The following is a 21,809-nucleotide window of genomic DNA, read 5'->3' as shown; positions in this document are numbered from 1 at the left end:
TGTTCATTTATATATAGCAGCATGTTATAGTGTTTGAATCTCTTTCAAAAATAAAGATTGAGCGCTGAGCACATTGGCTTAGACATGTTTGGTAAAGGAAAATGATGTTTTACATCATTAATTATGTTTTAAATCTGTCATTAGAAATAAACAACTGTTTTCAGTAATTATAACTTATTACATTGACTGCTCTTTTTACGGTTTAGTTAAATGTAGCTACATAGATCAGTCCTTGATCTATTCTTACTGTACACTGCTACATAAATAAGGGGTTTTATTTATTAAATAATGGTAGTGTACTGTTCCTTTGTCTTCTTAGGAAACCAGAAATGTCTGATTCTGCGACGGTTCTGGAGGCCTTTAAGTTCATTGAGAGTGCAGCAGCTGAGTTCAGTGATGAGGACGATGAAGAAGACAGTGAAGGGAGGGACAAGACCATCATTGACCTGGCCACAGTGCGTTTCTGTGGAGTACACTATTGCATACTCATAAGTAAACTACGTGGTTTGAAAGTGTTTTCCATTAAGCCAAGTCAATCCACCCCCCCTCCCTCTCTTTTGTTCTTTCTGTCCAGCAGATGGTGAGGAAAAAGGTGTCCCCTTCCCCCTCCTCTTCCTCCTCCTCCTCAGCTGACCTGAGTGATGACCCTGACACTGAGGAGGCTCTGAAGGGCTTTGACTTTCTGGCCGGCACTGAAGACATGGAGGGGTCATCTGAGTCTGCGGGCACAGGGGATGCAGTGGACTGGGGTAAGACGCTCTCCTGGGCTAAAGGCAAACTAAAACAGAACCAAAATGATGGTTAAAGTTGGGTGAAATTTCATGAACAAGGATTCCTCTTTCTTTTTTCATAAATAAGTATGGGTTCATTGTGATATTTTAAAATATGTTAACTACCAATTATTTTGATTTTAGTTAACACAATACATCTTAAGATTAATAACAAATATGAACTATGGACCTGCTCAGAGAACAGTACACAGCACGATGTTTTCTGGATTCTGATTTTGATTTTGTGCCTTGTGTTTGCACTGTTCCTCCCAGCACCATGCACTTAGCACACAACACTCTCTCCTTTATGTAATGCATGAATTTCTGAAGCTCGTAGTATGGAGTGCAGTCTTTTTTTTCAGGATGGCTGTAAGGCATCTAATGTGAATATTATTGGATGTCGGGAGTGCTCTGTCTTGTCAGATTGTGTTAACGTGTCTCTCCTTTGTGTCTCCCCCCCTATGAGAGTTGTGTCCGCACATTCTTTATTTAGTGCAGTGTGTACTGTACATTACTGATCTCTCCCAGTCTCTCCCTCTGTGGTTTTGAAACAAATATTCTCCTAAACCTCTCCATTTATCTGCTATCCCTGCAGTGGACTGGAGTCAGGAATTGGTGCTAAGGTTGCAGCCTCTTATAGAAATAAGGAGTCATGTCTGTAGGTAGAGTAGCTGAATTTAAAAAACTGCCGTTATTGTTTCTGAATGTGGTAAAGTCCAGTAACTGCCATTCAAAAATAAATGAAGCAATAAGCAATTATATTTCACATCAAAGACACCAGATATCGAAGCCTATATAAAAAATGTGAGGTGTCCCGGGCATGAACATTCATCCGTTATTTCTTTTAGTATATATTTCCAGCTGAGGGCATGGTCAGAAAGACAGTTACTGTTTCTAGCCGCTATGAAAACAGAATCAAATATTTAAAAAAATTCAGACATGCACATTTTACACAATTTCCCAAAATGTTGTGGATCCGCCAAAAATGTTTTGTCTGGAGTCGATTCCATAGAGTGTCTCTCCCATGTGGGCGGCCATGTTTAAACTTCTGTACAGAATCTACCACTAGGTTTCAGCGTAACGTTTACTTCATAACAAGAATCATTGGAGAAAGTTGCTGAATGCTCCTTTAACTACACAAGGCTTGTAGATCCATTAACAAACTATAGACAAGAAATTGTCTGATCAACAACATTTTGCTTAAAGAGGAAAGATTGTAGATTTTGACCAAGGCATTGCTTCAAACTGATGAACTGCAGATTCTGACTGTGGGGTTCTTGAGGGGGCTTTTATGCTCTGGGACTGAACTGTCTCCATCCTCCTCCCCCCCGTGTAGACAAGGAGGAGCAGAGCCCCATGTCCGAGGCCTGGGAGGTGGACCAGGGCCTCATCTCTAAACTGAAGGAGCAGTACAGGAAGGAGCGCAAGGGCAAAAAAGGGGTGAAGAGTAAGTTGGGCCAGGCTTTCGCTTCTTTCTCTCTGAAAAGACATTGGTTTGAAAACATTTCTTCAGATAGACTTAAAAAAAAATGGAAAAAGGCAGCCACAGCTCCATTCAGCTCTCTCCTTCCCTTCCTGTATCTTTGTGTTTGGTGACACCTTCATTTTGCTCCTAGCCCTTTTCCGTTTGAGAGAGACACTATCATGCTAATGGGATTTCTTTTTTAAAGACCATTTCCTTTATCCATCCGTATTCTCTGCTGTGCTGTCATGCCCGCCTCCCTCTCTCCTTTCCACTCTGCTGCGTTTGTTCTCACTCATCCTGCGCTCTCCATCTCTCGGTTAAATCGGCCATACTCAGAATAAGTAAGAGTCGCACCTGCTCCCCCTTATTTCCCCTCTCTTTGTTTTTCTCTCTCTTCATTTTGCCCCATCCATTTTTACATGATTTCTATCTTTAGGATCCTCTGCTTCACAGCTGTGTGAAAGAGACTTCCCTCCTTTGGTTCTGCTTTGTTTTCTGTTTACTACAGGACTGTGCTTAATGCTTTTTTTCTTCTATCTCGTCCACTTTCATTGTCCTACTTTCATTCCAACTTTGTGAGAGGAGTTGGAGCTACTTGGAAGAGTCTGGTCTTTGTGTAGGCTCTGCCCTGTCTGAGATAGCAATATAAGTATTTGAAGCCAGACCCTCGAGCAAAGAAAATGCTGCTGCAAAATAAAATCTTGCTTGCTTGTTTTGGAACGTCTCTCACGCTACACTTCACTCTCTCACTTCTCCTGTTTTGATTTTTCTTCATTCTTTCTCTCAATATTTTGCAATGCTTTCATCTCACCTTTATACAACATGCAACTCTCTCTTTCCCTCTTTCTTTCTCTCTCTTTTTCTTTCTCTTGCTCTTTCCCTCTCTCCCTTTTTCTTTCTCTCTTTCTTTCTCTTGCTCACTCACTCTTTCTTCCTCTTTCTTTCTCTCTTTCTCTTTCCCTTTCTTTCTCTTGCTCTCTCACTCACTTTCTTTCCCTTTCTCTCTCTTGCTCGCTCACTCACTTTCCCTCTCTCTATCTATCTATCTCTTTCCATTTCTTTCTCTCTTTCTCACTCTCTCACTCACTCACACTTTTTTTGTCTCTCTCTCTCACTCTCTCTCTCTCTCTTCATGCAGGGCCAAACAGGTCTAAGCTACAGGATATGTTGGCTAATTTGCGAGATGCAGAGGATCTTCCCTCAATGCAGCCCCCTGTGGTGCCCCCTGCAAGACCCAGCCTCCCCCGACTCAATGAACACGATCTGGGCCGTGCTGATGAAGGTATTTCCACCTGAATTATCTTCTCCACCCTTTGTCTCTCTCTTCAAGAGTACAGCTCTGGTCAAGCCTTATATTGTGGTAGTAGCCTGTGAAATTTCATCTGTATTAGGATGTTACATTTGTCTGCATTCTTTTTTTATATCTTTGTGTGTTACATTGCAGCGGAAGCCCTCACGTTCCCCCCATCTTCTGGCAAATCATTTATAATGGGAGCAGACGAGGCTCTGGAGAATGAGCTGGGATTGGGAGAGCTTGCCGGACTCACTGTGGCCAATGAAGCTGAGAGTATGGCCTATGATGTAAGTACCACAATGTTTTCATTGAACACGACATAACAAATTAGGCATAAAATGTGAGACTGCTGTTATAATAATCATTCACAAAAGCTTGTATAGAGTAAATATGATCTGCTGAACGACAAATGCAGAACCACTCTCATTAAGACATATCAATACACGGGCTAGTCTTTAAATCAGCATGTCTTGGGGAGTTGTTTGCTCTTTCTTTACACATACAAAACACACACAAGTATATGCTTGAGTGTGGGTTTTGCACTTGTTTGTCATCTCTACACACATGCACACCCTAAGCCAGTCATTAACAAGTCATTAACCCGTGAGAAGATAGTTGTGCTGATAAAAGATGCATCAGGTTAGTCGATACATGTCATTTGCATTTGTTTTAAGACTTATATTCTTAGCCCAAAGGCTTTAGGGAGTCTCACTGAAATGATGCTTCATCTAGTATTAAGTCATCCCAGAAGAGTAGAAACGGTAACTGCAGTAAAGCTCCATATGAACAGTCTTTTGTATCAAGCTATGGTTTTGTACTAAGCCAGAGTGTTATTTTGCTTCAGATTTCCAATAATAAAGATGCCCTGAGGAAGACATGGAACCCCAAGTTCACCCTGAGGAGCCATTTCGATTCTATCCGGAGTCTGGTCTTCCACCCAGTGGAGCCGGTGCTGGTCACAGCCTCAGAGGACCACACACTGAAAATGTGGAACCTGCAGAAGACCGCCCCAACCAAAAAGTATGAGTTCTCTTCTCACCAGGGCTAGCACTTAAGGCAGTAGTTTAATAGTAAGCCAAAGCATATATACCGCTAGTTAATACTATGCATGCAAACTACACGCCTGGATCAACACTCACTTGCCACTCACTGTGTTGACTTTAATTTCTAACACCACATGATATACTGTGTAGTTCTATATCTACAAATAAGGACAAAAGTATAGAGATGTACCCACTGAAGTTACATGGAGTAATAATGGCATGATGGGTACATACCTAGCTTTGTAATTGATCTCTCTCTCTTTCTCTCCCACCTCTCCTTCTCCAGGTGTGCTGCTCTTGACGTAGAGCCTATTTACACATTCAGAGCTCACAGGTGAGTCAGCTGAACACACACGTAAGATTTGCTAATTGTCCAGTTTTGTTTGTTATTTGAAGTACCCTGCCACCATTGCATATCTGTGCAGCAGTGTACTACACACAATATTTAGCAAGCAAGGTGATAAAGGCTTGATTACTGACTCAAATGGCAGATGTCACAGAACAACATAAACCTCAGGCATTAATACAGTTCATTTCTCTTTTGGTTCGTAAACATTTCCCTGGAACAAGCGTTTGTTGTTTGTTTTTTGGCATTAACTCTCTCCTCTGATCTTTAGGGGTGCGGTTCTATGTGTGGTAATGAGCAGTAATGGAGAACAGTGCTTCAGTGGGGGTGTGGATGGAAACATTCAAAGCTGGAACACTCCAAATCCCAACATTGACCCTTATGACTCCTATGGTAAGTTGACTACCTAACCTACCCTATCTAAATATTGCAAACCTCATATTGATCCACTGACCCCACGTTCTCCCTCTCTCTTTCTCTCTCGAGTAGAACCCTCAGTGCTGAGGGGGTCGCTGTGTGGTCACTCTGATGCCGTGTGGGGTTTGGCGTACAGTTCGGTCCACCACCGGCTGCTGTCTTGCTCAGCCGATGGAACGGTGCGACTGTGGAACGCTGCAGACACCTCGCCCGCCCTCGCTGTCTTCAATGAGAATAAAGGTAGTAGCTTTAAAGTGATAGCTTTTGAATCAGGTGTATTAGATTAGAGAATCTCATGATGTGTTTGTGTGTCCATGTATGGTAGAATTGGGTATCCCCTCCTCTGTGGACCTCGTGTGCAGTGAGCCAGCTCATATGGTCACGGCCTTCAGCAATGGGAGGATGGGAATCTTTAACATGGAGACACAGCAGCTGGTGCTAGAGCTCGAGTCCCAGAATGCTGGGGAGCCAGGTACACTAAAAGAAAAACGTATATATTCTCACAGAACCGCCCCAAAAATATGTGTAAAAATGTAACTGTTAAAATATCTACCAAGCAGAACAAGGATGTATGTTGCCATTGACAGAATTTCACAATAAGAGTTTCACTGCTTATTGTGCCCCTTTGTGGGCAGTCATAATATTGTCATAATTTTTAAAACGATTAAAAAAATCAATATCATGATAATAGTGATATTCTGACTTGTTTACTGACTTGGTTTGGTTACAAAATATCAAATGTACAAAAGAAACATGGTGTCATGTTAGAAATTAACGAAGCCTTTAATATTATTAATATATATTAAATATATTTAATTTAATTATACATTTTCAGTGTTTTGTCATATCGCCAATAATATCGTTATTGCCAAAATACCCTGAAATATTGTGATATTATTTTAGGGCCGTATCGCCCACCCCTAGTGGGAATAGACACAGAAAACGATTTAAGCAGAAGCTCATGAAAAATATTAAATATACAAGCAAAGGGAGTGCAATTGTTGTGTGTTTCTCAGTATCACAGCTACAGTATTAGTGCTTCATTTACTTTTCTTCCCTTTCCTCAGATGCTCCTTATCAGATCAATAAAGTGCTGAGTCACCCAACACTGCCCATCACCATCACAGCACAGGAGGACCGCCACATCCGCTTCTTTGACAACAACACGGGTAACATCTCTTACTCTCTGAAAGAAAAGTGGAGCTAATATACGTTTAAATTATTTTTAATAATACTGATTTTTACAGTTGTTTTTAAGAAAAAAATAATGAGGAAATTCTTAAAGCAGATATCATTTTCTGTTTCTTAGGAAAACTTATTCACTCCATGGTAGCCCACCTGGATGCTGTGACCAGTTTAGCAGTGGACCCCAATGGTCTCTACCTGATGTCTGGGAGTAAGTATTCACTGCTTTACACAGGTTTTTATGGTTTTCTAATGTGTAGATACTGGTTTGTAGATAAAGTCAATGTCATATATCTCATAGATTCTTGGTTAGTGTGGAGGCTCTTTACTGAGCCTTATTATGTCTCAAAGTCCCTTGTAAGGGTGGTAGTATTTAAAGAAGAATCTCTTTTTTTTCTCTCTCTCTGTCCCTCTCTCCCTCATTCTCTCTCTCTCCTCTCTCCTCTCTCCCTCTCTCTCTCTCTCTCTCTCTCTCAGGTCATGACTGCTCTATCCGTCTGTGGAACATGGAGAGTAAGACATGCATTCAGGAGTTCACAGCTCACAGGAAGAAGTTTGAGGAGTCTATTAACGACGTGGCGTTCCACCCGACCAAGTGCTACATCGGCAGCGCCGGAGCCGACGCCCTCGCCAAAGTCTTCGTATGACCTCTGACCTCTGCTCCTTCCACGGACCAGTAGGGATCAGGGGCCAAAACGCAGACCCTAACGATGTGGGCAGGAGGTGCCTTTCAGAGCTGAGGATTCCTTGAGTAATATGCAAGCTACAGGAGGTGGTCCGGATTTGAGTTTGTGGTGATGGTGTGGGACATGAAGAAAGAAAAGGCACTGACTTCACTCCAGCCGTTTTTATCCACGATCCCAAGGCTGAAACGTGTTAACCTCTCATCCAGGCAGGCCTGGGTGTTTGACTCGGACATAACTCTACCCCTCAGCAGTAGGGAGTGTTTAAGGATGAGAAACATTACTCCTCTCCTCCACCAGGGGTTGCACTTTGAGCTACTCCCTCTTTTGTCAGCCTCACAGGAAGTTGGGTGCTTCCCATGTTTTCTCCATCTTTTCCTTGTTCTTCTTCATTTTCCACCTTCTTGAAATGAGAGATTGTGAGAGAGCAGAAAGTTGGAAGCGTTCATTTCCCAGTGCAGATGTCCTCTCTTTTGTTCAATGATGATGTGCCTTTGCTTCCAAATCTCTGTAAACAGTGATAACTTTGTAGATCTCAGTTAGGTTCAGGTGAGACAGAGTTACTCCCCAGTTTATTTATTCATGAAGAGGACCCTGCTAAATATATAGCGTATAGAAAAATGCACATGTTTTGTATCCTGTTTTGAAGGGTTAATCTCAATAGTTCCACACTGGATTCAGATTCTCAACGTCTGCTTGTTTTAAAGACGCTTAAAGTACATAAGCTTAAAGTCTCATAAATTTACTGAACGACAGAATTGTTTGTTTTTTTTTAATCCAAAGTTTTGAGTCACATGTTCCAAAAATATATTTCTTTTTTCACAAATTCACTCAGAACTTCTTTTTGAAGATGGTTTCTCTGGTGTAGAGTTGATATATTTTTTTAAACGTCATCTTAAATAGTCATTATCTGTAGTTCAACCTGGGCTAGAATTGTACATAGTAGAAAGAACTGAAAGTAACTTAATTATTGATGGAGCCATTACCAAATTTGCTCTGTGGCTTTATATCTCAATATGAATGCATTTTATTTATTTATTTTAGTGCTGCGTCTACCCGCTAATTTCTTAAGCACCTTTAACTTTTACCTAGTAAGCCCCCACACCCCCCAGAATCTTGGATCTAAATGTATAGGTTTATTTAAAATGTTTCTTGGAAGCATTAGTGATATCTATTGTTTTAGAAGAATAGCGCTCAGTAATAAACCCGCCCTCTTGTCTGGATGACTACCAACTGATCCAATAGAATTGTATATTTTATGCAATGGCTACAGTATAATCATTTTGTTTGCTGTTTTTTGATCGCTTTCGAGGGGGTGGGGGTTGAGGGGGGTGGGTGGGGGTGTACACACAAAACCTGAAACACCATCACTATTGTGTAATGCCAACAGTGTAGTGTTCCAAACGATTTAGAGACGTGGTGAAGTCCAATGCAGTCTATCGTCATGTGATTAAATTTGCCTAGATTTAGCTCAGTCGTATGAATGATGCGTATCGTGTTTTGGATGATCTGAACTCAGTGGATAGTTAATGTGTGAGCGGAGGTCAGATCAGAGTGACCTTTCCCACTGAGTGTTTAAACAAACCTTTGGACAAGCTGTACTCAATTTACATCCATTCTTATGATTTTATGGTTCATTTTTAAATGCTTGAAAGGACCGTTTTATTTATGTGCACCTTTTTTATGTTTGGGTCAAACGGATGCTCATTAAGAGCGTCTTTAAGGAAGGACTTGGCCTGAAGATTAAGCTAAAGTTTTGAATGGTGGAAGCCAGAGAACAAAAACCCCTTTTTGCCCCCAAATCAATGCAACCTTTTTAGATCTTTTTGCACATGCAGCTACACTCCGGCTTTGCCCTGCCTGGTGGGGTGGATGATTACACCTTCTGTATGAAAATATTGTTTGGATATATATATTTTATATATATAATTGTTTGGGGCAAATTATATTATTATTTAATTTTTTATTATTATTATTATTTCTTGTTCTACGTCTGGTGATGGATGTTGCAAGTGGCTGTAACCCAGGTGTGATGCAGCATGATATTTTTTTTTTTTTAAAGGATTTGTTTAGTTTTTTTGTTTGTTTATTTTTGTTTTCTGTGATTACTTGAATTGTGTTTGAGCGTTTCTCTGGGGGTGCCTGTAATTTACTCTTTTCTGAAGGGTGGAAGATATGCCAATCTTATCAAGAATTCTATATGCCTTTTAAGTGATGACGCAAGCACTACAAAGCAAAAGGAACGTGTGTGTGTGTGTGGGTTTTTTGTTTTTGTTTTTGTTTCTTTTTCCAGGTTAAATCTTGAGTTATTGGAATTTAAAGGAGAATTTTTGCTACTTAACCAAATGGGGAATAGTAATAGTACATAGAATGCAGAAGTAAGTGTGTGTGCGTGTGCCTGCCTGCGTGCGTGCGTGCGTGTTATACTGGTAAATTTGTTTGATCCTTTTGTTATTTCTGGTGCATTTTGATTTTTAGAAAGATAAGAGAGAAATTCCATATGTATAGTTTTAAGTATTTACAAACAGTCTATTTATGAATACAGTATACAGTGTATATTAAACTGGAGAAAAGCTAACAGATGTTGCCCAATGATGTGTGCTTTTAGTGGTGAACAGTCTTAACTGGACAACGCTGACGTTTCGACACAATCCACTGCTTCATTTCTTTGGCCTTGTGATGAACACATGAAGTCTCTTTCCTTGACGTCTGACATGTCGCTAAATAACAAAACTGCAAGTAGTAAAAACTCACTCATAGGAACCCTATGCTTCATTTATTTATTTTTTTAACATATTCAACTCCTCAGGTTACAACACACAGAAACACTATTATATGTTGCACTATAAGGCAGTAAACATTACAGGTCTGTTTTAAAGGGGAGAAACTTTACAGTGGTGGTGATGGGAACCAGGTGTCACTGTGTGTCTACAACACGACTGGAAATTATTTGGAGCTTTCCTAATGGATTAAGGGAATACATTTTTGTTAGGTACGTTACAATGCAATGTGTCCAATCATGTGGCGCATTTGGAGTGGACTGTGATCTATTGGCACCAACTGTGACTCTGGTTACAGACGATGAATTTCGAGTGGACATTGTCATCCCAAACCACTCTGAAAAGCATTACTTTATTAAAGGCTTAATTCGACAGTAATGTTAACCATAGGGTGACCAGACGTCCTCTTTTTTTAGACTTAAAAAAATATCCGGGCGGAATTTCACAAACGTCCGGGATTTTGTTTTTCTAGCGCTTCCATAGAACTTCTAGAAGTTTCGTTCACAAACTAGTCCCGCCCTCCCCTACTCCGATTGGTTCGCTTGAGTGAGAAGGGGGCGTGGTGAAGTAGCCTAAAATCTTCGGATTGGACGGTCTGACTGTAGAGCTACCGTTATTGGTCGATAACCTTCTCTGTAAACATTTAATTGGTCAGTCTGCACCCTAGTTAACGAATTAGTGGAATAAGAGTTGTGATCTTGTAAGAGTAGGCACAGGCTGTGTTTTGACGCTATTAAATAATATTCAGTTTATTTATTATGTGTAGACCCCTCTGTTTGTCTCCTGTTATTAATTCCCAGCGAGAAATTCTCCCTTCACAAGTGTCTCAAAACATGGCCTGACAAATAACACTGAGCCTGCCAAACTAATGAAGCAGAGCTGTTTGTCAGACGTCAGAGTTGTTCTACACCGATATCCCAGTGTTGTTCTTATTCAGGAGATTATGTAGTGCCCCCTGCTGGTCAGAGATGGGAACTGTTAGCTGACTCAGCCTGAGAAAGCTTAATCGACAGCGGTGTGTAGTGTAGGGTCTGTGTGACCGTGACTGAGCCACGTAGAGCTGGTGTTATCATTAGGGCTAAGGCCTTGATCTTAACCCAACACTGGAGCTCTGAGATTTTTCTGAGCAGGGAACTGCCCACAGGCCAAAGTCATGCAAAGTACATGTTAAAGGAGTACTTCAGTATTTTCCCAGCTAAATCTGCTGCAGCTGTAGCCCCAGTGTGTTAGCTTAGCCAATAGCATGACCACATTTCCTTATTCTAAACATTCAAGTAAAAACTGTGGAAGACGGTTGGCAGATGCTGAGGCAACTTCCATTTGAATTGCTATAGATTTATATGTCCAAAAGTTTGTAGACACCCTTATAATGATTTTAGATAAAGATATTCAACTGTGTACACACAGTTTTTATAATCTCCAAGAAAATGGAAGAGCTTATGAATTAAAAGTCAAATGCTTAATGCCAAAAGTCGGCCTACTGTGTATAAAACCCCCAGACTGTGAGTCTATGTTCTCTGGAGGGATGGAGCTCCACGCAGTACCTTTGCGAAGCATTGGAGTGGTGTTAGATCCAGGTCTAATCATCTGACATCAGTTCCTGGCCTCAGTACTGCTCGTATGGTTTGATGCAATCAAATCTCCATACAGCAATGTTCCAACACCCAGTGTCAAGCCTTCCCAGTAGAGTGGAGGCTGTTGCCGCTGCAAAGTCTGACAAAGTGCTTATTAGTATCTTTAATTTTGGACAAAATGTTGGAAAATCATAAAGGTGGTGTCTATGACTTTTGGCCATATACTGTAGGTGTATTTTAATAAACAGATCTAAATAAACTGTTCTTTCTAAATCATGAATTCAGACGATTATCTGTGATAAATGACCCCACCATACAGCTGCACAAGGGGTTGAGTTCTAAAAAAAAATGGCGGACTATTCCTTTGCATATTAGTCCCAAAATGGGGCACAAAATTGTCTTTTAAAAGGCACTTCTCATTTGGACAGAATGACCTTTGGTCAGCAGCTGCAGTTTGAAACGATTCCCAGCATCCATCCCCGTTTGATTCAGCTCCATGATTAGAAGCAAAGACTTAGGGATGTGAGTCAGTGACTGGAGGTTATTATGTTAGGTTTGGTGTTTGGTTTAAAGGAGTTAAACACCGTCAGTACACCTCCACAGAGAGTGGCTTTCCTTTACGTATGAAAAGGGTTTCTGTTTAACAGTCCAAGCTTCTGGAAGTTGTTTTCCTTTCCTGTGAAGAATCAACATTGGGTTTCTAACCCGTGGTTGTGTAGAGTACGGACGACCTACAGATTGGATAAATATGTTAATTCTCTTGTACATACTTTATTATTGATATTATAGTTTATTCTTTTTCATGTTGTATTTTCTTTTTCAGATGGAAGACATTTATCATTATAATACAATAATAAAAGAGAATGTTGTATTTCACCTTGGTGTGGACATGAACACGGTGCATTGGTGGCTTCACTGGCCGTTTTTACTGATCCTACACTATTAAAGAGCCCATATCATATTATTTACATTTTTTATCTCATTATCTAGGGTCCTATTATAAAGTTTCTATATGTACTCGTAGCAGTTATTAGGCAGATGTAGGCTCTTTTTTATATATATATTTTCTTACCGCTTCAGGGTCCTTATCAGGGTCTCAGTGGACCCAGAGTTCACCTGGAATCAATGGGTGCAAGGCAGCAACATGATGATTTCATGACCATTTCCAGCCTCTCTTGATGCCATAAAGATTTAGCACTACACATTTTACACAGTTGAAGAGTGATATTTCTAACTCCATTTCTGATTGGCTGCCCCGGATTGGGCTCTAAGACCAACTGACCCTTGTAGGTCAGAGAATTTAAATAAATAAATAAAAATGACATCACAAAGACGTAATAGACATGTTTTTATTGTCATTATACAACATATAACTAAATATTTCCTCTGCATTTAACACTTTCATGGCAGTTAAACACATACTTGTACACAAGGGCAACTCAGCTGTGGATGTTGAGGGAGGAGACAGCACTGTTCCTTCACTCCGTCGCCAGTTTCTTGCTGCTCATGGTGATTGAACTGATAATATTCTCGTCCCTAGCCTGTCGTCTCTAATCATTAGGCCATCACAAGTACATGGAAATAAAAATGGGCTGTTTTAAAGCTTCCACATTTTTTTGTAGTTAGTGGTACTCATTGGAAGCTTAACAGTTTAGCATCAAACATTATTTTAAACTTGCTTCCACTGTTATGAGCCCTTTAATATGTTCATACTGGCGTGTAATGTGACTCAATGCCGCTGTTTCTGCAGTGACCTGTTTCTACCATCAGAGGGCGCCTTTTGTCTTAATTCCAGAGCACAGTGTAAGTAATGCGAAATGAAGGAGGGAGATAAAACCACTTTGAAAAGCTGAACCCTTGTCCCACAGTCGTCTTAAACATGACCTCACCTCGGTTCAGAGAGTAAATCCTTTTTATTTCATTAAAGTTGGTTCGTTTACCAGTTTTATTAAATCAAACGGCCTAAATGAGGCTCTAAATAAATTATCCTGAGGATTAATATCACACAAAATCTATTTAAAAAAACAACACAGAAATAATTACAGAAGACGAAATTAGTCACATGATGGAAAAAGGTTTGTGAAGCTTATTCCTGTGTATTTTAATTTCTAACCCAGCCCATAGCTTGTTTATCAAAACAGTCATTCAGAAACATAGACTACGAACATCAAATACACACGTCACTGACCTAAAACACCGAAAGATATGTCACTGCTGATGCTGCCCCCTTGTGGGCAATCTGCAGCTTGCTAAATATGATTGAGTGAATTACAATTACATTTCAAAGGAATTAGTAATAAGTCCTTTTTACAGTTCTGAACTATCTTAAAAATATTCAATATATTACTCTGTGTTATAATGCTGCAGGAATATATCCAGTAAGATGTCTGGCCAGCAGCAGAGTGGTGTTTACTTTAGGTTGCTGCAGGGCTTCTTCATGTAACTCTTTGGTTATGGATGCTTTTCATCCAGTGTCTGTACAGTGTCTAACAATGCCAGGAAGCAATTGAGCAGCCGAAGCTAGCTAAAGAGAATACAGCCTTCTTGATAAAACTAATGTCATCTTTTCACAGGAGCCAGAGGGAGTCTACTGAATGGACTCTGTATGAATAGTTGGTTATTATTGATTGGAAAGACGGTGGAGAAAGTGGGCTCCGTTTCCACGTGATGTTTCGGCACATTCACTAGGAATGAGTAGAGGATGAACTCAGAGTCCTCCTACAGCTCTACTTTTCCCTTTTATATGCCATATATAGGGCGGCACGGTGGCGCAGCACGTAGTGTCACAGTCACACAGCTCCAGGGACCTGGAGGTTGTGGGTTTGAGGCCGGCTCCAGGTGACTGTCTGTGAGGAGTGTGGTGTGTTCTCCCTGTGTTTGTGTGGGTTTCCTCCAGGTGACTGTCTGTGAGGAGTGTGGTGTGTTCTCCCTGTGTCTACGTGGGTTTCCTCCGGGTGCTCCGGTTTCCTCCCACAGTCCAAAAACACACGTTGGTAGGTGGATTGGTGACTCAAAAGTGTCCATAGGTGTGAGTGTGTGTGTTGCCCTGTGAGGGACTGGCGCCCCCTCTAGGGTGTATTCCTGCCTTGCGCCCAATGATTCCAGGTAGGCTCTGAACCCACCGTGGCCCTGAACTGAATAAAGGTTACAGATAATTAATGAATGAATGTCATATATACAAATATACAATGTCAGACATTGATTAAACAAGTTTATTACTTGTATTATTAACAGCTTGTGGTTGAGGCAAGCGATAATGTTTTTGACACTGCGTTACAGACGCACAGCAACACTATCGTGTACTCCATTTGTTTACAGCTTCTTCTATTCAGGAAAAGCTTCACACTAAATATTGGAAAATGTCTGAGAGGATTTGATGCCACTGAGCCATGAGAGAATTAGTGGGTGATTAGTGATTAGTGCGGATTAGTTGGATGATTAGTTGGGCATCATAAACACCACTCCAAGTCATCCCAAAGGTACTGGTAGGTCTCCCTTCGCTCCAGAAACAAGAGGTCCACTGCTCCACAGCCTGATTCTGGCGTGTTCTGACACTAGGCACTGAGCATGGCGGGCCTTACACGCATTAGGCTTTTCTAGAGCTGACTTTTAGATAAAAAAGAATTGTTGAATCAATTCCAGGGAAAATAAAGGTAGCTGAAAGCAAAGGGGGGCAGCACAGTGGACCTGCAGGGGGTGTGGCCAGACTCTGGGTCCTGGATTGGATCCTTGGATCCAGTGGATTGGTCACTGTCTGTGAGGAGGTCTTCCAGACAAAAGCTGGTGGATGGATTGGCAGTGTGAAACTTTTCAAAGGTGTGAGTGACTGGGTGAGTGTGTGATGCCCTGTGATGGTCCGGTACCCTATCCAGAGTTCCTGCCTTGAACCCAATGAATCCCAGTAGGTTCTGGACCCCCCCCCCCCCCCCCCCAATAAACCTGACCATGATGAAGCAGTTAAATAGAAGATGAATAAATGAATGAAAACGATAAAACTGGTTAACTTTTATTTGAATATGTTGAATGTTAACACATATATCATACAAAAATAGCCTTCATGATCTACTTGTCACATAATTCACTTCATTCTTAGAAACTCCATTTACAGCTCATACAAAACCTGAAACGGACAAAACAAAAACACTCACTCTACAGTCTGTCACACTCGTACTCTGGAGTCTCAGACGCCTGGGGCACCTCGATGAAGAACACCTCTCGATTGGGGGGTGGCGGTGTGGGGGGCCGGCTGCCCACCCCAGAGTCAGGGCTGGGGGCAGGGTTTGGAAGTTCTCCACCAGCCTGAGGCTTCTTATCCATGTTGTAGTTGACTGGACCAAGTCCCTCCTGTCCCTCTCCTCTGGGCCTGTGGCGCTGGACGTCCGGGGCAGGACCTTCTCCTTTGCCTTTGATATGTTTGTAACGTTTCAGCCGGACCCCCTCCTTGCCGTCTGCGGCACAGGGCAGCAGCACACTCACATCTTTGCGGAACTTGGAGCTGAGGCCGAAGTAGATGAGGGGGTTGTAGAAGCTGGCCGACTTGGCGAAGAGGCGAGTGAAGATGCTGGTCAGGCTGGGCACCTGGAAGCCCCAGGCTGACCACATGGACACTACAGCATACGGTGACCAGGCCAGGATGAATGCCGTGCAGATTACTATAGAGACCTGAGATACAGAGGAGATAACATTTGTTAATATGATGGTAAAGAGAGCTGAAGATGGATTGTTTAGCTAGGCTAATGTAGCTAACAAGTTTAGAAAATGAGGAAAAAACATTTGGTTACTTAAAGTATTATGTAAAAACTGAATGTAAGGGCATTACAGAGTTAAAATGTATAGAACTAGCCCTGTTAGATTCTAAATCAGGTCTGAATTTTGTTTAATTACATCACATTTTTAGTTAGCATGTTGCTTCTTAGCTACATTTGCTTTGTAGTTACTCCACAAAACAGACAGTAAATGTGTCTGAGCCACTTAATGCTACATAGCCATAAAAATCTCTACTCAGCATAGATTTCTTTTCCTGTTTTTAATGCTTTAAAGAGTTTGTGCCATTGAAGTTAAACACATGAAACTCACAATGGTGACATCCCTCTCAATCTTCCTCTGTCTCTCCGTCAGGTCGCCCTCTGCCGACATGGCGTTCCCTCTCTTCACTGTGTTGATGATGGACACGTAAGAGAAAAGCATCACCAGCACAGGGACCACAAAGCAGAAGATCAGGATGGTGATGATGTAGGATTTGTGGATGGTGGAGTAATTCGCTTTAGCCCAGTCAATCTCACATGTGCCATACCCTCGATCTGTAGAAAGCAGGAAAGAGCGCAGGTTTCTTACTGAATTATTTTCAAAATACACTCATTACAAGGAATCATTAAAGGCTAACTATAAAATGAATGTAGAGTTTTAAAGTGTGAGTTGCTTTGCAGCTAAAAATAAAACTGCGATTTAATATCAAGGACTGTACAGGCCCAGGAATATTCAAATATTTACTGACCACACTGTCCTTGCTCTCACGTCCCTCTTGCTTTTTCTAGTGAACGGACCACGCTGTTTTATTTAGGCTACCTCTTTAGTTGCATCTGCCAAATGCGAGACTCAGAGGCTAAAGTCTGTGAGTGTGCAGTTACATAGTGGCCCAATGTAGCGGATGTTTCTGATGAGGAGAATGGGGACTGAGTAGATACACACAATCCAAGCTGTATTCCAGGTTGATACTGACCTGTGTAACTTCCCCAGCCCAGGAGCGGGGCCCCAGACCAGAACACAGCTCCAAACCATATGAATAAGACACACATGCCTATAGTGGCATTGGTTATACAGTGTGCTGCGAACAAAAAAAACACAGTGTAAAAAAACAGTCAGGAAACATGAGAACCTTGTCCTGTGGTTAACTATTAATTCTATGGTGACCTGGAGAATTACTGGAACTCCAACACTGTATAAGGGAAAACAACTGTGTGAATTTGATGTTAGCTATAGGCTAATTTTAACTGTAAAAACTGCAGTGTAAATGGTATATTTCTTTCGTTTTTATGACTGACTGGGACTTGAACTCACAACCTCCAGGTCCCTGGTGCTGTGTGACTGCGACACTACCTGCTGCACCACTCTGCCGCCCTAGTGGCTGGTTTTACATTTTTCTGGAAGTGTAGAAGCCATTGCTGCACAAATTAACTCCCTTGGTTTGACGAGAAACATGGGATCAGTCGGAATACTAAAACCCAACTTTAACCTTCACCTCACCTTTATTGGGGTGGCAGCCCTTGACGTATCGAGTGATGCTGATGGCTGTTAAAGTGTTGATACTGCCGAGGCCAAAGAGCAGCGTGAAGAAGCCATCCACCTGAAGAAGACACAAAAATCTGTCTGAGAGGCACCACTTCTGAGTGACAAACGTCCAGAGTAACTCTATTAGCAGGTCAGGATTGTACCGTATGTGTGCGGTCATATTTAACACACCGTGAATGTATTCACTGAAAAGTCAGCTATCTTAAAATGTCTTATCTGTTCGGAACCACTTCTAGTGCCTTTCACTCTGTGTCTCTGAGGTTGTCAACATTGTCTCCTGACATAGAGCTATTAATTATGCACAGAAGTAAATGCGCTTGGCTCTTAATGGCGTACGACTGCTGCCGCATGATTCACAAACCCCTAATTGTGCTCTCTAAAAGCCCTGATTCAATAAAACAATTTAGAGGCTACCTGGTGCACAGTGTAAGGGAAATATTCCAGGTGTCTCTCGACTAAGAAGCTGTAACAGAATGGAACCGTATTCAGAGCAGTTCTTTAGGTCTGAGAGCACCCCACATTTACTAAACCCCAAGTCAAATCTGCTTTTATAAACAAGTTATTCATGTATCAGTGTGAGGACAATTAACAGAAATATATATCCAACAACTATATGTAATATCAACATTTTCACTGCTTTTCATGTGTTTATTCCATTTTCTGATCCTTTCATTCATCTGCTGTAACCCTTTCATCATGATCAGGGGCAGTGGAGCATCACAATGATTTTGAAGCTGTAATTTTAAGGTAAAAATACCTAGATTTGCCTTATCCTATCTGTAATATTGAAAACACACATTTTTGGACCGGTGACTGCCACTTCAGCTGCAGCACTCGACTGAGGGTTAGGTGCTTAGCTCAATGGCACATCAGCCATGGATATTGATGGAGGGTATCTTCCTGATTTTTAATTGTAACGGATGGTTCTGGGACCTGGAGGTTGTGGGTTTGAATCCCGCTCCGGGTGACTGTCTGTGAGGAGTGTGGTATGTTCTCCCTGTGTCTGTGTGGATTTCCTCCGGGTGACTGTCTGTGAGGAGTGTGGTGTGTTCTCCCTGTGTCTGCATGGGTTTCCTTCGGGCGACTGTCTGCGAGGAGTTGGTGTGCTCTCCCTGTGTCTGCATGGGTTTCCTCCGGGCGACTGTCTGCGAGGAGTTGGTGTGTTCTCCCTGTGTCTGCGTGGGTTTCCTCCGGGTGACTGTCTGTGAGGAGTGTGGTGTGTTCTCCCTGTGTCCGCGTGGGCTTCCTCCGGGTGACTGTCTGAGAGGAGTGTGGTGTGATCTCCCTGTGTCCGCGTGGGTTTCCTCCGGGTGCTCCGGTTTCCTCCCACAGTCCAAAAACACACGTTGGTAGGTGGATTGGCGACTCAAAAGTGTCCGTAGGTGTGAGTGTGTGTGTGTGTCGCCCTGTGAAGGACTGGCGCCCCCTCCAGGGTGTATTCCCACCTTGCACCCAATGATTCCAGGTAGGCTCTGGACCCACCGTGACCCTGAACTGGATAAGAGCTTACAGATAATGAATGAATAAATTAATGAACGGTGGTTCTGGGCATTGAACAAGTGGCAATCTTGTCTCTACGATTCTCCACAGTGATCCGTTTAGCATCAGACCAGTCGGAATTACACTGACCTGTGCTTTGTCTTTTAACAGACATTGGTTTTGATAAAGGGGGCATATTCTCAGTGCTGGGTTCTTAATGAAATGTTTTGGTCAAAATGTCACAAGGATCTAACACCACAGCAGCATCCTTACTACACCCACAAAAACTGACTGGGTGTTCTTGTTTCACAGTGTGTGTGTTGGTAGTCTTCAGATCCCCAAATTAATGTTCACAAGCACCAAAATGTTTCTCATAACATGTCTTTTTTAAAACATTTTAACCGCTTCTCTGGTTTTACTCCAGACCTGTGGCTTTTCCCTAGAGAAATAATACACAGAGGTAGTGGTGTATTAACTCTCCACCAGCAAGACCTCTGCGTAAATGCCATAATCTCAGGGGTTATTCATAGAAACGTCATTACTCACACGAATCATTCTTCACCTTTCAACGAGCACAATGGAAGCTCTGGCCACTTCGCTTTTAGAGGGATGTAATATTAGGATGCATTAGCACTGCCACACCCTCAGCCCTGTGGCTCTAACACACGTAAAGGCACAAAAACAGCGTCCAGCGTGCTCTTTAAATCACACCAACCCTGCTAATGGCCTTTTAACACAGCCATGGACTGACACCTATCTCAAGGTAATAACAATTTTTAGCTAAAGGCCGCCAAGCAGACTTTGTCTGGTCTTTCTATCCAAGCCTTAGACGAGACAGCGAAAAAAAGGGCTTCAGTTTTTGCTTCTCACCACCAAGAATACTAGTTCATTAAAGGACCAGTATCATCAGTTTTGATGTGAGAAGTAAACAGTCTGACCATTTCAAACCGTACTATTCACTCCTCAGTCCCATACAGTCTGTATATGGAAAGGAAGCTCCAATAAGTAACAGTCCTTTCGAACTGTGTCTGCGACGACACATTTAGAAATATCTGAATATACTTATTCGTCCAAGAGCACTTTTCATCCTAAAAATGTATAAAAGGATATGACTTGTTTCAGCTTGGACTGCTTTTCCAATGTAGCATGACACAGGACAACCAATCAGATCAGAGATATTTAGCCTAGGTACCCCTAGTTCCGGCCACTTGTAAATACAGTATTAGAAACCTTAGCTAACTGTAAATAAATAGAAGTACTTTACTCACTCAAATCAACATTTTTCAGGAGTCAAATATGTGTAGATTAATGTCCAAGATTTGCTTGATTTTGAAACAAAATATGTTTTTAGATAAAAATGCTTAAAATGGCGGTAGATTTTCCCCTCAGAGAAAAGGAAGCTAACCGCTAAGCTAACTTTTACACTGAGGTAAATATCTGTCGCGAAATGGTAATGTGTTGTGTTCCACATGCAGTTTTGCACACAAAGAATTATAACACTGTTAGAGACACTTAAATATTGTTTAGATGTGTGATTTCTTGCAAGACTGATGTTTAAATGCCCTACTAAGGCGTGAACTTACGTTATATTGTTTTACCCAATGCGATTGGTGAAGAGAGAGAGCGGAATTGCAGCATATACGGCAGTGGCCGGAATTAGGGGACAGCCGGAGTTAGGGGAAAGACTGATACATATGTCAATCTCAAACCAGGGGTGAAGTCAGGCTGAAAAGTGGTCATGTACAAAAGAGTTAAATACAATGTTTAGATTATTTAAATCCGACACATTTTGCATTTGCTAGCTCTGCAGTCTGTCTGCACTCTGGAAAAATGCCCGGTGTTTATACAAAGCCCTGGCTCTGTAAACAGGCAAGAAAATAATTGCTTAATCCGAAAGGGCTCAGGTGTCTCTCTCTTTGCATCACTGGCAAAGCCATGGCGGAAGAATGGAATCTGGAGGTATTTGGATGGTGAAGACACCTCCAAACAATGAAAAGCATGGAAAGGGTTGGGGATGTTTGTTTATTTAAGTTTCAGAGGTGGGTAATCCAGATTATTTTTGCTGTTTCAAATGCATTACCTAAGGTGGAGCTAACTCCAACCGCTAACTTTCCATGAAAGCAAACACAGACCGAAAGTGCTACAAAAGTAAACACCTCGAGTACCAAATGGGTTCCTGTACTAATTCAAACAGCAAGTTAATCTTCAACCACAAACAAGCTACAGTTGGCTTCTTACTCAATTATACCATTCCACCTTAAAAGACGTGGAGCTTCTGAAGGAAAACAAACAGTAGTTCTCCAGAAATGTCTACATTGCCCTTAAGTTGTGGGTGTGCAGTTTAAACACAGACATAGAAGAACAACACAGAAGGAAGCCTAGGGATGGTGTCCAGGGAGTAGTTCCCTACTCAAACACAGTCACTGAATCCCGAAATGTAGTGTATTTTAGCAGAGCAATCACCAGAAATTGGAATTGGGATTGG

The 21,809-nt window shown here is 41.8% G+C and overlaps 3 protein-coding genes across 5 annotated transcripts in view; 1 reads left to right on the top strand and 2 right to left on the bottom strand.

The window, feature by feature from the left end:
* strn (striatin, calmodulin binding protein) overlaps positions 1–8,503 on the top strand; it is a 32,653-nt gene extending 24,150 nt beyond the window's left edge. The window contains exons 6-18 of one of the 3 annotated variants that reach the window (XM_066647100.1): positions 320–455; positions 578–749; positions 2,107–2,217; positions 3,374–3,517; positions 3,680–3,816; positions 4,374–4,549; positions 4,859–4,906; positions 5,190–5,311; positions 5,408–5,575; positions 5,661–5,807; positions 6,403–6,504; positions 6,645–6,731; positions 6,998–8,503. In XM_066647100.1, the coding sequence (XP_066503197.1) occupies positions 320–455; positions 578–749; positions 2,107–2,217; positions 3,374–3,517; positions 3,680–3,816; positions 4,374–4,549; positions 4,859–4,906; positions 5,190–5,311; positions 5,408–5,575; positions 5,661–5,807; positions 6,403–6,504; positions 6,645–6,731; positions 6,998–7,167 (1,720 nt within the window). In that variant the 3' untranslated portion in view covers positions 7,168–8,503. Of the gene's footprint in view, positions 1–319; positions 456–574; positions 750–2,106; positions 2,218–3,373; positions 3,518–3,679; positions 3,817–4,373; positions 4,550–4,858; positions 4,907–5,189; positions 5,312–5,407; positions 5,576–5,660; positions 5,808–6,402; positions 6,505–6,644; positions 6,732–6,997 lie in introns of all 3 variants that reach the window. The other 2 variants (XM_066647099.1, XM_066647101.1) reach the window with 2 other exon arrangements.
* Positions 1–21,809, bottom strand: part of eif4a3 (eukaryotic translation initiation factor 4A3) — a 244,192-nt gene that overhangs the window by 208,193 nt on the left and 14,190 nt on the right. The gene's annotated exons all lie outside the window — the stretch shown is intronic.
* opn6a (opsin 6, group member a) overlaps positions 15,616–21,809 on the bottom strand; it is an 8,222-nt gene continuing 2,028 nt past the window's right edge. Inside the window, exons 3-6 of the mRNA XM_066648001.1 lie at positions 17,801–17,900; positions 17,277–17,381; positions 16,634–16,857; positions 15,616–16,219 (exon numbers count right to left, since the gene is read on the bottom strand). Coding sequence (XP_066504098.1) covers positions 15,707–16,219; positions 16,634–16,857; positions 17,277–17,381; positions 17,801–17,900 — 942 coding nt within the window. The 3' untranslated portion in view covers positions 15,616–15,706. The remainder of the gene's footprint in view (positions 16,220–16,633; positions 16,858–17,276; positions 17,382–17,800; positions 17,901–21,809) is intronic.

This window comes from Hoplias malabaricus, chromosome 16 (genome assembly GCF_029633855.1).
Source record: "Hoplias malabaricus isolate fHopMal1 chromosome 16, fHopMal1.hap1, whole genome shotgun sequence".
In the NCBI taxonomy this organism is placed as follows: domain Eukaryota; kingdom Metazoa; phylum Chordata; class Actinopteri; order Characiformes; family Erythrinidae; genus Hoplias; species Hoplias malabaricus.
The sequence above is the reverse complement of the archived record's forward strand: the minus strand, read 5'-3'. Positions and strand labels throughout refer to the sequence as shown.